This window comes from Solea senegalensis, linkage group LG6 (assembly GCF_019176455.1).
Source record: "Solea senegalensis isolate Sse05_10M linkage group LG6, IFAPA_SoseM_1, whole genome shotgun sequence".
Taxonomy (NCBI): domain Eukaryota; kingdom Metazoa; phylum Chordata; class Actinopteri; order Pleuronectiformes; family Soleidae; genus Solea; species Solea senegalensis.
This window is the reverse complement of record NC_058026.1, coordinates 12,310,579-12,326,186: the sequence shown is the minus strand read 5'-3', so window position 1 is coordinate 12,326,186 and position 15,608 is coordinate 12,310,579. Positions and strand designations below refer to the sequence as shown.

The 15,608-nt window shown below is 40.6% G+C and overlaps 1 protein-coding gene across 2 annotated transcripts; it reads right to left on the bottom strand.

Moving 5' to 3' along the window:
* Window positions 1-357: 357 nt before the first annotated feature.
* Window positions 358-14,179, bottom strand: cygb2 (cytoglobin 2). 2 transcript variants are annotated; one of them, XM_044029398.1, is made up of 4 exons: window positions 14,163-14,179; window positions 13,635-13,947; window positions 3,763-3,994; window positions 358-2,255 (listed from the first exon to the last, which is right to left on the bottom strand). In XM_044029398.1, exons 2-4 carry the CDS (start codon window positions 13,841-13,843, stop codon window positions 2,091-2,093), a joined length of 606 nt encoding a protein of 201 aa, XP_043885333.1. In that variant the 5' UTR covers window positions 13,844-13,947; window positions 14,163-14,179; the 3' UTR covers window positions 358-2,090. The 2 variants fall into 2 exon arrangements, with proteins under 2 accessions (XP_043885333.1, XP_043885332.1); XM_044029397.1 differs by lacking the exon at window positions 14,163-14,179 and having other exon boundaries at window positions 13,635-14,005.
* Window positions 14,180-15,608: the final 1,429 nt, after the last annotated feature.

Below are 15,608 nucleotides of genomic sequence, written 5' to 3'. Positions count from 1 at the left end.
CAAGGGAACACTGAATAATCACAGTCTCTGATTCTTATTTCTATTCATATAAATGTGTAGATATTTGATGTGATTCAAGTGTATATTTGTGTCTTTGCCCATCATTTCTTGAGATGGAACGATAAAAGGTCTAAAATAGCAAAACAAAACCCAGACTGATAGTACTTCTCAGACCTCCCGAGTGAGCTTCTAAAACCCTTAATGGAGCCTGTAATGCAGCATGTCTCTCTGATGGGCTTCAGAGGTAAACTAACTGACAGTTTGGTAAATATTACCACAGAGGTGGTCTGTAAGCATGCCTGTGTGTGAATGTGTTCATGGGATGGTTGTGGAGTGTGTCCACCTGCTTCTATGTTCTTTCACAATTTGTAAGAAAAGTGTAAAGGCTTTGTTATTTGTCAAAAACATTGAGCAGAAAAGGAAAAACACACAGTTTGTCCACAGTACACAAATACAAACGACACCTCGGTAAAGTTAAACAAGATAGATTAAGAGCATTAATAGAGAGAGAATGAGGATATATATTGTAGAGGGACACAAATATAATCTATTAACAGTCAGCAGCTCCATGGTCCCAACAAACTACTAAGTGTCCCCTCCTATAGCATAAAAATCATTCCTTCTCTCAACATTTCTCAGTCTCTCTTGAAGTGTAATCATGTGCATGTATCTATAATCACAAGTTTCCATTGAAATAAGCTCTGTAAAGTAATAAGTGTCCATCTCTGACTGATGATGTCACTAAAGCTCTCCCCTAAACAGGGACTGAGTAATTAGCCATTGGAAGCTTTGTGTGTGAACACGTAATGTCATCAGCATACATACAGAGTTTAGAGACCGCTGTCTTTTTCTTTACTGTCGCAAAACCAAAGAATTCAAGAGATGACGTGTACAACGACTCATCGGTGTGTTATTAGCAGCCTGCTACAGAGCACATTATTAACTAATCACATTTGTGGAGATTTATGTTAAAGAGTCAGCTCGGTTTTACTGAAAAAAACAAAAAACCAACATATTAGGGCTAGGGCTAATCAGCAAACTCGAAAGATGAAATTCATTAAATGTAGTTATTGTATTCTTTGTCTTTTAGCATGCCTAAAGGCCAGCAGGTGGGTGGTGGACAGGTTGATTTTGATTTTAGGCTGATTTGAAAACATTATATGACCAATTCATCCTGTAGTGTGAGGGGTTAACAGACGCGATTTTAACGTCATCAGACACATCAGAGTCTTCAAGTATCAAACATGTTCAGTGATTGGGGCGTGAGCAGAACGCGCAATAATCAATGAGAGCAAGTCGACCAGGAAACGGATGTTGCGTACTTTTGTTTAGAACCGTAATTTGTACAAGTCAAGTTGATTCTGTCTTCTCAGCCGTGACTTCATGCGCAGTTTTTTTGCATTTCTCAGCACAAAACATCACAAAATCCCTGGAATCGTTTGATTGAACGGTTAAACGCGTGTGGTCCTGCGTCTCGACTGGATCGTCTCGTCTGTGCTTTCTCAGGATTAAAACATTTTCAATTGTCTCCCACGTGTTGCAAAGGAAAAAGTTGGTATTATCATTGTAATTGTTGAGCGTGCATGAGTGGAAAGCTTGACAGGCCTTGTAGCAAGTGGAGAGTCATCAAAAATTTTATTTTGTCTAAGCTCTTCTAGGTTCTTTAGTGGGGAAGATCGTTTGCCACAGAGGAAGTGGTGCGTAGTGTGTTTTTTGGTCTGGAAGTAAAACACCTGAATGGTTATGTATCGCATCGATCACCTACATGGCTATATATACACACATCAAAGCACCACTGACATAAGCTAAAACATCATCAATGACGTGTGGCTACATTGTTTGGTATCCAAGTGATGTCTGGGAAGTGCAACGCAGAAAAGAAAACACAACAACAAAGGATTAGCACCAAAATATCTCCAAAATGAAAGTACAGAGTTGCACGGATTACAACATCGGTCTCATCCATGTTAATTTAGCCATCCTCGCAGAACACCTTTCAAACCGACTCTTCTACATCTGCATTTACATTATTACAAACACATCATTTTCAAGTCCACTAGAAACTCCTTTACCCTCTTCATCCGTACTCTTCACACGGCGGAGCTGGAGACCTGGAGCCACCCCACCTCCGTGTACGCCCCTGTCACGTGCCAATACACTGCCCCCATCAGTTTGGCCCACACCATCTGCACCTCTGCCGTAAAGAATTCTGGGAAGTCTTCAGACAACACCTCCAGCATCACGCCGCTCAGGATCTGAGGGAGATGGATGGTCAGAAAAAACAACACATTGATTAACAGGAAAGTGGACTGAAATGATTTGAGAAGGACGAGTGGCTTCAAATGGTGGGGAAAACGTGGCCATTAAGATAACGGCAGGTGGAGGGAGGAGAGAGTAATAAAGAGAAATAACATTTGTAGATACAGAGGGAGTGAGGAGGTGGAAATAATCCAATTCACTGTAGTGGAAAAGTGGGGGAGACAGGTGAAAATTGAAAATGAGAACAGTAAAACATGAAAGTAGAAGGCAGAAAGGCGCAGAGAGGAGGCGACGGAAATTAAAAAAGAAAACTCTATACGACAACACTCTGTGATATATAGAGACACTTGAGTCCCAATAAAACTGTCCATAAAACATACATTTAAAAGAATAAATGACCTTTCAAATATTTTCTTTTGTCATAAACAACACTGGGGGTCAAATAAATAGCTCTCCATACTGGTCATCCAGGGAACCGGTCTGCCACACAAAACACCACTGACTAAACCATCTCTATGGCAACTGAGCAACTCTTGACTCCATCCGTACACTGTGATTAAAAGGCGGAGGGAACATAAGCAGGTTGACCCTTGTGTTCTTTTAGATGTTTCCAATAATAAATTCAGTGACAGTGGACATCTAATAATGTTAAGTCAGTGAAGTATAAATTGAATACCATTTTAGGATAATGAAATCAAAAAGAAGGTAGCGCAATATATGTTATTTAAGATAGGGAAACTGTTGCAGTTTTGAACAAAACTCATTTTATAGCTATTTTGATGTACACATTCACTACTGTCATGATCACCATCTACAGGGCAGTTAATGAATGCAGGAAATGCACAGTCGTACTAACATTTTAGTCCCATGACACAAATAACAATGACATGTGAAAAATATCTTAAAGGCAGTTGGAAGTCCGTGGTGCTGAAAGGCGTGTGAAGTGTGTTCTCTTCACAGCTGCATTTGTGACACGGCTGCCAACGACATTCAAAAGACTTGAAGAGGGGAAGCAACATTTGATTTTCACACTGTAAACGACACGGGTCTAATTTAAGCATGATGCTGTTTACGGCTTCTGCAGGTAGCTGCAGATTTTTACATATATTAACATTAATAACTTTCTATGGAGTATACGCTTTGTATGGCGCGTCACAATAATAAAGAGATAGTAACGGCAGATGAATACAGCATGACCTTTGGCCTAAAACTTTAAATTTAAATATATGGATGAATACCTTTCCGCTAATGAGAAAATGTGAGGAAAAAATGCCTTTCAAGTACAAATGGTGCACCTTCAAAGGGCTGGTGAAGCAGGCAGATAATCCCACTATTTAATAATTTCCTTTCTTTACAAGAGCTCAATGATAGGAATGGTCGAAAAAGAAAACAAAGCCCCGGGGCCAGTGTTCTCTAACGTCAGACTGTTGGCAACAACAATTCTGGGAAAAAACCTTAAGTGTAAATATCAAAAGTAGCTCAGAGAGAGGAGTATAAATTTACCTTGAAATACATGGGTTCCACCTTGTGTTTGATAGCGTGGGCCTTTCCCACCAGAGCCAGCACTGACGACACTTTCTCAGGGTCGTGGAGATTCTCCACCACAGTATTGATGGCGTTCATCACCCTGCGGGCATGGTGCCGAAGTTGAGTGCTTCGCTCCATCTCCTCTGGATCCTCCATTTCCTGGAACTGGCTGAAGTACTGTTTGGCTGATGGGAAATTCACAAAGAACCTATAAGGGGCAAAAAAAAGAGAGACAAACGAGGCCAATAGCATTACATGCATATAAAATCCTGAAAACAAAACATCCATCCATTTTCTACCGCTTATCTGAGGTCGGGTCGTTGGGGTAAATAAAAATAAATAAATGAGCCCTTTATCAGTCCCACAGGGGAAATTCCTGCTCTGCATTTAACCCATCCGCTACTTGTCCTAGAATTAGGAGCAGCAGGCAACCAGTGAGCAGCGCCCGGGGAGCAATGGGGGTTGGTATCAGCCCTTTTTTGACCTGGTTCCCTCTCCACTTGGCCGTAAGCAGCTTGAGCGGAGAAGTCAAGACGGCCATTTCGTCCCAGAGCAGTTCTTGGGATACCAGTTTTGGCCAGTTAGACTGAATAATTTGAGAACGTGAGGATTAACCATGAAGATACTTCTTATTGGTTAATTGGTTTCTCAAACACTTGCTGTGATGACTCCGCCCACGTTGAGGAGGTACTATATTGTAATGGAAAACCAACCAAAGCGTGTGGAGGCGAGGCGAGCTGAGGCAGTACTATATAGTGGGGGAAAACCATTTTCTTACAGGTGAGATTAAGATGTGATGTTGTCAACAACAAAGCTGCTCTGTTCTCTCCTCCACTTGGCTTCAGACAGTGACTGTGTGGTTCTAAGAGCAGACAAGAGAGGGTGGCATTTATCAGCTGCAGCATTTGCAGTGAAGTGGTTCCCAGACTCCTAATACAATAGATTTTTTTTCACTTTTCCCCCCAGACAACTTTATTTACTGATGGCAATCCAGACATGAAGAGGAGTTCAAAAGTTTCAGAAACAATCCAGAGATAGGCGCAGGACATCAAATATCTGTACCATTAAAAACACAGTTTTCATGATACATCAGGAAGCATGATGGTGTTTGGGGAGAAGCCAGTCCCACTGTGATGACACTGGGCACGAGCCAGGACATACGTCCACTCTCATGTTCACACTTTCAGGTAATTTAGAATTCCATTAAATGGAGTGCTATGCTCCATCATGGTCTCTCAGATCTGCTGATCAGCTGCTCTTGACTGTACCCAAAAAAGGCTGAAGCTCAGAAGAGACTGATCTTTTGCAGCCTTGGCTCCCAAACTCTGGAATGAGTTGCCTTTTAATATTAGACACGCCCCTTCACTTCTTCTCCGTTTTTAAAGCCTTGCAAATGTGAGATGTTGTGTTTTTTCAAATATATTTTTATTCATTCATTTATTTATTTTTACTTGTGTTTATGTTTTAATGTTATTGTACAGCACTTTGGGCAACTGTGTTGTTTTTAAATGTGCTCTATAGAAAGTCGATTGGAGGCCACATGGTTGGTGTGTAGTGGTTAGCACTCTTGCCTTTGCAGCAAGAAGACCCAGGTTTCAAGCCCCAGTTGGAACAAGGGCTGTTCTGCATGGTTCTGTGGCTTCCTCCCACAGTCCAAAAACATGCAATTTATATTGTATTTAACTTTACCAGTGTCTTTAAAACTGTGGGCAGAAGAAAACCTGCATAGGCACAGAAAGCACATGACAAACCCAAGAAAGATGTGTTTAAAATTCTTTAATTCTGTAATTTAATTTAAAGCATGTCATGATTTCTTTCTTCTTTTTTTTTTACAGAGAAAAGAGCCTGTTCTATCTGCTTGTTTCTCGTGCTGTGTCTGGTGACACTGCTTATTGAACTGTTTTGTTGACTTTTGAATATAAGAATATAATATAATGAGTAAGGGGAGAGATGCACAAAAAACAGAGAGCATTAACACCACACGCACATCATATGAACAAGAAAGACGCCGCCTCTTAACATCGCTGTTGCCATTTAGTCTCGTTGGAAATAAAGATGACAGCTATGACATCTATTAGATTAACTGAGACAAATCCCCTTAGAGTCACATTACAAATCCAGAAATGCATTGTAATGGTAACCATACATGTGTCACAACATTTGGCCAAAGAATGAGACGCCTTGTACTTGAGCAGTCTAGATTTCACTAAGAAATGAATGACAAAAGGGTTATAAAGTCACGATTTTTCAAATTACAAGAAAAACGCTACAAAGAGTCAAATGATTAAACATTAACCCCCGGGCCTTTAAACGCAGCGTATGCAATTTCCTGCTTCTAGGGGTCTCTCAGTCAAAAAAATAATTAAAGACCTAGTTTGATGTCATCAGGACGCAGCATGGAATCGTGGCAATTGTTGTTTTGTTGTGTCATTTGTGCTTCATGGGGAGAGCTTCAGTGGCAATGAGTATTCATGAGTCATTACTGATAAATACACATAATAAAATGAAAAAACATAAGACAACACGCTGACTTGCTGAATATCTCCTTCTTCACTCCGATGTTTTTAGAAATAAGGATTTCTATGGATTTAAGGAGTGTTGAAAATGTTTTGGCCCGTGTAACTACTCAACAAAATAAGAACATTTTGCAGAAATGCTACATACTCTATCTCTAAATGCACAACAGGACTTAAATTCTGATTAGTTTCTTGTAAGTTTAACTTAGTGAGTAATTTGTGATGCTGTCCACCTCTGCACCCTTGAGATGACAGGTGCTGCCTGCAGAGGCTTTCACAGATCAGCAGCAGCAGCAGCAGCAGTGTCCATGGCAGTGAGGTTGTTTTTTTTTGACACTTTAAGTATAATTTGATGCAGGTGTGCTGAAGAAAGGTGTTTAATTTTCCAGCATGTGTGGAGCAGCTTATGTGAGTGGATCTGCCTAAAAAACTGAACTCACTGAAAGGCAAAGATTAAAAAGCTTCCACGACATTATGAATGTAATCAAATAACATTTCTTTTACGCACTGCTGTTGAGAGCAGTTTTCTGTTTGGATTGAACCAAGAACGGATGTGTCCGTATGTGTTTCTTGATTTTTCCAAGCCAAGGAGTCACATGATGGATAAAATATTACTTCAAACCACAAAATAAAAAAATATCTATAATTAATTTGCAAAACACAACTTGTGTTTGTTTTTTTTGCTTTCATTGTAATGAAGCTTTGCTTCTTTTGTTTACAGATGCAAAACATGTGATTTTAAGTTTGTTGACATAAGAAACAATAAAATATGTTTGTATAACAATAATACATTTTCTTTAAATAAAGTATCAATAAAATGACAGGTGAATATAGTATCATGGATTTCAGTCGATCCTTACAGCTAAGATCATCCATCATCATCCAGATCTGCACCGAAATGGCCTTGGCTTTGGTATTAATGCAGTGTATGCCTAAATTAGGATTAAATGCTCTTTGATGTGTCACCAGATTAAAAATCTGTTAATTACTGAATAACCTCTGGGAGCCGTGAATGTCTGAAACAAATTACTCTACTCGAGCAGCAAGCCAGTCCTGACATGCTCTCACAAAATTCAGTATCTGAGAAGATAACGTCATGTTTCACCGTTCAAAAAACCATATACTGTATATGTATATATATATATATATATATATATATATGAATGTAATACTGATGTGGAAAGAAAATGACTTTAACCCTCTGTTTAAGGTTATTTTTACAGAGTGCTTTAGTGTTGTGATGTAGTAAATTCCATTCTTCAACCACCCTGATAGATGTTTACAGGGACATAAACAAAGAAAAGGTAAATTGTCTCGTGGGTTTCGGGTTAAGATGCCTTGCTTTGATTCAGGAGGTTTCACAGTTTCTGTCACAGCTGACATCTGAGCTCATTGCAGCTCAGGATGTGAGAGCAGAGAGTGTATGCTGAACAAATAAGAACCTTCCCACAAGCGGAGCTAAAGGGGCTTGTGAGGAATTTGACAGATTAAGCACAATGACAACAATGCAGAGCGCGTTCAGAGATAACCGCTGACTGATGGATTTACATGAGAGAGAGTTGTGCTGTGACCCACTTAAAGACGAAGAACGGCTCGTGCAGTTATCCCCCAGTTGGAGTTTCACCCTCGGCAGCGCCACTACACCGCAGATCCACCGAGATCCTATGTCATGCCAGGCGTACAAAGGCTCAACTAGCCTGTGGCACTTCTAGCCCAGCTCTACCAGCTGTCACAACACGTATACACACTTTGTCCTTGGTGACAGGAATAATACTGTCTGTATTATTCCTGTCTGGTAGATGTCAAAAATGAAAGTTCACGGCAGTGCTTTAAGGAAACAGTGGTGCGGCGCTAATGCTTTCTTTTCTTCTCCTTCTTTGTGTGCCTGTCCCTCTACCCTGCTGGGCAAGGTCTGGTTTTACAAACAGGAATATCACAGAGAACAGGAAACCTTTATTCGTCTGGTGTCTCAAAGCATCTATTGTTCCTTTAGGGTTGAGTCTCAGAATCAAATATTAAATTTAATATTAAAATAGGACAAGACACTTTACAGGCATTTTTTATCACCTATACTTTGAACACAGGCTGCATTTATTCAGGTAATAGTTGTCAATAAATCATATGTTTTAACTAGGGATGGGAATCAGTATCGGTCAGTATCGGTCCGATACTGGTCAAAATCACTGGATCGGGACAAATACAATGTAGATAATACAAAAATCCTGTATATCGCATGCTTGTAAAAATGTAAATAAAAATGTTTATTTCTTCTTTGAAATGACTCAGCACTAATGTGTTGTTCACAGCTTCATAGTTCATAAATGGTCTAAAATGACTGAATCGGATGAGTTTTTGATATCGGTATCGTTATCAGACACCAGAAAGTAGTATCGGGACATCCCTAGTTTAAACCCACAAATGTCAACCTTATGGTGATGCCGCGGGTAAAGTAGCATCAAGGAGCATCAAAGTCATTTCAGCCAGTCCAATAAGTTGGTATTGGTTGAAATGTTTCAGTTTGGGCCTATAAGTGGTGCTGCTATGGCTGAAAACATCACGACGACAACTTGAACTTTCACTTGATATTTCAGTTTTACTGTAATGCTGCATAAATAATGAAGCACAGTGGCAAATGTGTTGTCCCAGTGTTAGGTAATTTGTCGAGCTCTAAGCACATTCTTGCACCTGCCTCTGCATTTAAATGAAGTCATTAGTGGGGCTTCTTAATCACACTTTGATGAGAGTGTAGGTTCTTTCTTTCTTTTTTTTTTACAACCTGGAACCTCACTGCTGTAACTTCAAAGACGTCTTTCTCACAAGGCAAACCATAAAAGACCTGCAATCACAGGAATGTAAAAGCAAAAATGGTCAGAAATTATTCTTGGAATAACTTCACCTGTGTTGTTTGCTTGGAAACGGGTCTGAGATGTTCTCTTTCAAGGAATATTCTTTATCATTAACAAAATATGTCATCCGAACTGTCCAGCGCGTACCCCGCCTATCGCCCTATATCAGCTGAGATTGGCACAGCACCCCCGTGACCCTCATGGAGGATGAAGCTGTAGAAAATGAATGAATGAATGAATGAATGAAAATATGTTAATACTTGTTCTGGGCTGTATGTTGACCCACTACTGTGTGGGTCAGTTAACTACTTTGGCTCTGACTGAGATGTTTAATTCTACAAAGTGGTGTTCAATAAGAATGCAGGATGACTCATGCTTTCACTTCTCCTCTGGTGGCATCAGCATGTCAGTTAGTTTTTTTGTGTTTTGTGTATTTTACAGTGTATCCGTACACGTTATGTTCTTAGTGCCTCAGTAGTGATAGATAGATAGATGATATAAAAACATGTAGACAGTCTTCTGGTTGTGAAAACAAACTCACATTTCAAAGCCTCAACATTTGACTCGGGCCATGTCAGTTTTAGAAGAGAGTCATTTATGCACACACACCTATTAGGGATCGTGAATTTGACTTATTATACACCACTGTACTCATACACACACACACACACAGGGTACTGCTTCCAGGCAGAAATGGGGGATTTGAACTGGGGACCGTTCAGTCAAAAGCCCAATTCCTTTCCTCTTGACCATAGGCTGCCCATCTTTTTATTCTTTAAACACTGAGTTTACAGACGTCACATGCAGGTTACAGCCTTGGGTTCTTTGAGAGGTGCCATATGCCATATTATTATTAGTATTATTATTATTCTCATATGTGCCATGTTTTATTGTCTATTTTCCTCTAAATTGTAACAAAACTGACATCATCTGCTGCAGAGAAACACCTGAAACTAGTGTAACCGAGCGCTCTATTACCAGCTTTATAACCAGCGTAGAAGAAGAATAACAGCGGAAGTCCACCAACCACAACAACACTACGTCAATTCAGAGAAGTACAACTCCTTGCATGCAGGAATAACGGAACAGTCTGTTCTCACACTCACACCAGTGGACTTCCTCATGTACCCTCAAGCAAGCTTTCATGGTTACCGCCCTCTTGATTGTCTCGTTTGACCCCAAGTGTGACCCAGGCCTAAAGGTTACAGGAGACTATAGTTTAACCATAGACTTCCATTTAAATGGAGTTCTTTTTGCAACTAGCAGTATTGCCCCCTGGTGGCTACTCAAGTCTGACTTAGTCAATTGTTACTTCCTGCCTCGTCTCATTGGTCCACAACATTTAAGAAGCAGCTGAAACCAAACATGTGACCGCCTCTGAAATGATGGATGATGGCTTATGTGTAATTCCACCAGAGTGCAATAATTCAAGGGGCCAGGTGCAATCAAGCAATTATGCAACAGAGCACTTTATATTTTCTATACTTGAAACTAGTGCAATAATTGACCTGTCATTCTGCATGAATCACTTTACCATCATCTGATGACACTAGGACTTTATTATCAATTGCTGTTGTTTTTTGTTGTATATATTTGTACTGATTTGTATGGATAATAACTCCAGCTTTCCTCTTTATGTAACTACTGCTTTTTTGTTTATGCTTCTGCTTGTCTGTTTGTATTTTTGTTTTTTCCTTGTAAAGTCAACCTGCCAATAGACTACAGGTGGAAATCAGCTTCAGGCTACCTGGGGGTGTGTGCTTATACAGCACATCTTTCCACCACAGGCTTTATAAAATTCTCTTTAAATCACATATTCATATGGTAGTTGCGATAATTGTGCAGAAGTCACAAAAAATATTAGACAGTTTTTCTTTTATTTTTGTTCATAAAAATGAGCCAAGTGAAGTTTGAACTGTGACGTTAAAGATGTTTTGTACTGCCTATAGGTTGTGATGAATAAAATAATATAAGACACACGTTTGTAATGGGAAAAAAAGCAGCCTAAATGTTCCGTGTTCTAAGGGTTAAATAAATACATTTAAAAAAAAACAAAGAGATGTAACTCAAAAAGACGTTACAGCAAGAAATAACCTTAAGAGATGGAGAACATCTCATAAACAACAACAACAACAATGACAGTAATAATAATAATAATAATAACTCACTGGTTTAACAGTGAATTTGCGTCTTTGCTTTGGGAGAAAGACATGTTTGAAGTTTCAGCAGTGAAAAAGGATGAGATTCAGTGTGACACTTCGATGTCTTCTGCTTTATGAAAAATGTGCTCGATTTCCTCCCGTTAGCACTTTTCTATAAGAGCCACAGTACACAGGGTTTGATTGCATTCACAGAGCTGCCATATGCACCGTTCTGCTGACGCCCGGGGTGCATTCACTCTTTGGTGCAATTGCATTTGCACTCATTGGTGAGATCAACTGCAGCTAATGTCACTGTCTATTCGCTCCATGTCTCTAAGCAGATGGATCGAGATGAAATGCAGATCTGTGTTCACATGGGGAGGAGACGTTGTGCACTGATCTCAAAAAATAAGATCTCAACCATGCAAGAGACCCTGACCCAGTGTCAGTTCTCCTGAGGAACTGCTCACCAACTATAGATAATTACACTCTTTGTGCACGACACTGATTATAATGCCATGTAAAGGGCTAAAATAATCTGTCAAATCAATTACCACTTCCACAGGAAATTACGGAAACAGCACTCACAAATAATGATTTAGCACTTGGAGTTACTTTTCCGGGGGAAAATGCCAAACATTCAGAGACACTTGAGGTATTTTAGAGCTTTAACTACTGTACAGATTACACAACAATCTGACTTTGGACTCTGCAACACTGTGGCACACAGCTTTATCCACAATCACTTCGATATTTTACAAACAAAAACAAAAAAAACATGGTTTGTTGAAAGATTTCTTTCGCGTTCAAATTTGGGGAAATTCAAAAAAGAGCAAAATATGGGGAACTAAAAAGAGCAACAGAGGAAAATATGGATAGTGAGGCATGCTGGGACATAGTCAAGTGCCAAAGCTGTCATCCACAGATAAGAAAATGACACACACACACACACGCACACACATGAGAATGTTGTCTGCCCCTTAAGCTCTCTCCCCTCAGAGACTCACCCACTCCAAACTGAAAATCATTTTGTCTCGCTCACATCATTCTCCTCCCTGGCTGTGACTTGCTGTCCATTTTAACAAGCCCTTAAAGGATTTATTAAGCTCAACCCTGAGACAGTTTAGCCAGGGACCTTTGCAGGAGTCATGTCGTCCTCAGTAAAAAAAAAAAAAAGTCAGGAAACGGAGAGTCAAGCTGTGTTACATCCAGTTTGCAGAGCTGCCTGTTGACCTTTCATGTTTACAAATATGGTTTTAACTCCTGAACAAGACAGTGGGAATACAAGCTACTGGTAATTTGAATATATATGTGAGGATGTCTAAACTGTCAACAACTGAATAAAGTAAACAACATGTACTCAAAGAACACATTTCACCATATGACCCATCTTTGATGGCCTTGAGGACCAAGGAGTATTTCTTCGGCATCCTAATGGGAGACAAATGTGATGTTCCCTCCTTCCCTTCATTTGTCACAGCTCAGTTACTGGTGAGAGGGTGAGGGAATGGGTGCAGACCGTGGTGTGTGTTCTTCTATTTCCTAGCTTTGTGAGGACCAAAAATCGTATAAACCAATACAGAGTGAGGACATTTTGACTGATCCTGACATCGGATCAGCCAACAGGCTTTTTAAGGGATAAGACCTGGTTTTAGGGTTATGGTCAAGGTTCTCTACTTAAATCTGATAGTAATACATTAAAAATGTCATTCTTATGATATTTAGCTTTTTTTGTCTTGACATACTGCATGAAACGTTTTTTTGATACTGGCTTCTGGCAACATATTTTTTGTATGTAATCACTGTATTTTTACTCACAAACAAAGCAACAACAATGGATGTAGACAAGAATATTCTACATTCACATCAGCAGAGATTTAAAGCGCTTTTTATAACCACTCAAATGAGTTTTTAATGTTACAGGGGTTTGTTAAAGGGTTTGCTTCGTTACACTGATTCATTTGCTTTTTATTGGCTGCACTGAATGATAACTGGCTGTGATTTAATAGAAAATGTCAGTTCTCCCTGTGAGAATAAAGAATCTAAACCTGAGTGTGTGAGGCTGGTGCATCCCAGTTAACAATATGTGGCTCCCAGAACGTTCTTGGAACGTTACCTGTGGTTGACACGGAAAGTTTCCTAACGTTCCCCTAACGTTTAGTTTTTGGTTGCACATTCGGTTCCCAGAACGTTACTTTGTCACAACCTTCTTGCAAGCTTCAGAGAACGTTCTCTAAAGGTTGTATGAAGGTTGTGACAAAGAGGATTCAAAACTTCAGTATTTTTATTGTGATCTCTCTTGTTGGAAAGTTTCACAGAGACAATAATAATTAAAAAAAACTCACCTTATGAGCACAGACACTCCCACATCGTCACAGCTCTTGTAGACCTGTCCCCACGTGTCCTGGATGATCTCCCGCTCTGTGTCGGACAGTGGCTCCGCGCGCTCCGGACGGTCCTCACAGTCCACCTGTCCCCTCTGCACTCCCAGCAGCTGCGGAGGTGCAGGTGGAGGTGGAGAGGGCGGCGGTGGTGGAGACTCCCGGCGAGACATCCTCCTGCGGCGCAGCAACCCGGAGGCTCCCAGCAGGGCTCGCGGGAGGTAGGGAGTGAGGGAGGGGGGGAGGGAGACGGAGAGCTGAGACCCCACGGCGGGAGCTGGGAGAGGGGAGCCGGGATGAGAATAGGAGCAGAAAGAGAAGGAAGACGAGGAAGAGGAGGAGGAGGAGGTGGAGTAGAGGAGAAAGACAAGAGTGGAGGCAGGCAGTCACAAAAAAAGAGAGAGAGAAAAGGGAAAATGGAGAGCCCAATTCCCCCCAACTGCCACCCACCAAGCTCTCCCTCACTTGTCCTTCCTCCACCTAAAAACTTACTTCTCTCACTGTTTTACTCTCTCTCTCTCTCTCTCTCTCTCTCTCTCTCTCTCTCTCTCTCTCCCCCAGTGAGGGAGATGGTTGTCAGTGTCGCCCCTCTGTCACTCCTGTGCTGCCTCTCTCTGATCCTGTCGCTCTGGTGTGTGTGTGTGTTAATGTGAAGACCTGATGAAGTGAGAGTGGGGAGGAGAGAGAGAGAGAGGCGGGGGGATCTGGAGAAAAAGATAAGGGTCTCTGACACACACACACACACACACACACACACAAAGGTTTGTGCAGCTATTCTTCTTAGGAGACTGCACTGATTTCCCTTCATTTGGAGCTGAGCCGAGTTGTACTGTTATCAACAAGATATATACAATATTGTGTGTTCTGCTTTCCCATAGCTAATAAATTAATAACATTTTTGGTAAAGCGACAGCTTAGTAACCTAACTGTGAACATCCGACTTTTCCAAAGAGGATAAAGTCAGATCAGTTTTCCTTTCTCTTCTAAATTGTGGGGATTTCAAATAGCCACACATGTTCACACTGAGGCCTCTGGATTTAATTCTCCACTCTGCCCTCCAGCTAATCACTGCTGATAATTACAGCACTCGCCGCCACACTGCCTTCTGACAGTTGGCTGGTTGACTGACTGACTGACTGAGGGATGTAATAACCATTGCTACTGATGCAATATGTTGGACAATTGCCATCTTAAATCTCATCTTCTCTGGCCCGTGTGTAACCTGCAGCAGTGACTGGTTTGATGCTCCAGGAGCTCTGAACCAGAACTGATCCAGGAAAGACTGCCTTTGCTGTTCGTGCAGCACAGAATAACAAACCGTGTGACCTAAAAATAAAAAATTCATACTTCTCTGTAACTTAGAGTATATACTAGATCTCTGCCTGATGGACTGTTTTTGTTTGCACAAAGCTTAAACATGGTATTATATTGAAACTCCTTTGTATTGATATTGAAGAAAATGACATTGTGATTTAGTGAGGAAATATTTTCTCTGTTATATGTACTTTCCTTTATTATGCTTTTACAGACAGTAAGTGCATATACTCATGATATGCCAAGACAAACTGGTGCCGTTGTCAGAGAGCACAAGTGTACTTGTCTTTGTAGCTTTGTGAGGTCCAAAAAACATACAAACCTATCTTTGTGGGATCCTTGAAGTTAGGGTAAGGGTTAAGGTTAGGTTCTTAGTTGTGATCGTTAATGTTAGGGTAAGGGGCTAGGGAACGCATTACGTCAATATATAAAAACAAGTTTGTGTGTGCATGAACTTTTATTTGTCACCTTTTCTGGCATAAACACTGACCTTGCCTGGACCAGTAGTCCTCATGGAGACCAAAACCTGGTCCCAAAATTTACATGTGAAAGTTCTTCTGAGAAATTGGAAGTGGGAGGGGCTTACGAAAGTCAAAATCAGCTTTCATCAGGTGATTTTTTGTC

Coding starts and splice junctions, on each gene's coding strand:
- cygb2 (XM_044029398.1), bottom strand. CDS start 13,843: ATGTCTCGCCGGGAGTCTCCACCACCGCCGCCCTCTCCACCTCCACCT. Junction 3,995..13,634: donor GGAGTGTCTGTGCTCATAAG/GTGAGTTTTTTT, acceptor TGCCCCTTATAG/GTTCTTTGTGAATTTCCCAT. Junction 2,256..3,762: donor TGGAACCCATGTATTTCAAG/GTAAATTTATAC, acceptor CATCTCCCTCAG/ATCCTGAGCGGCGTGATGCT.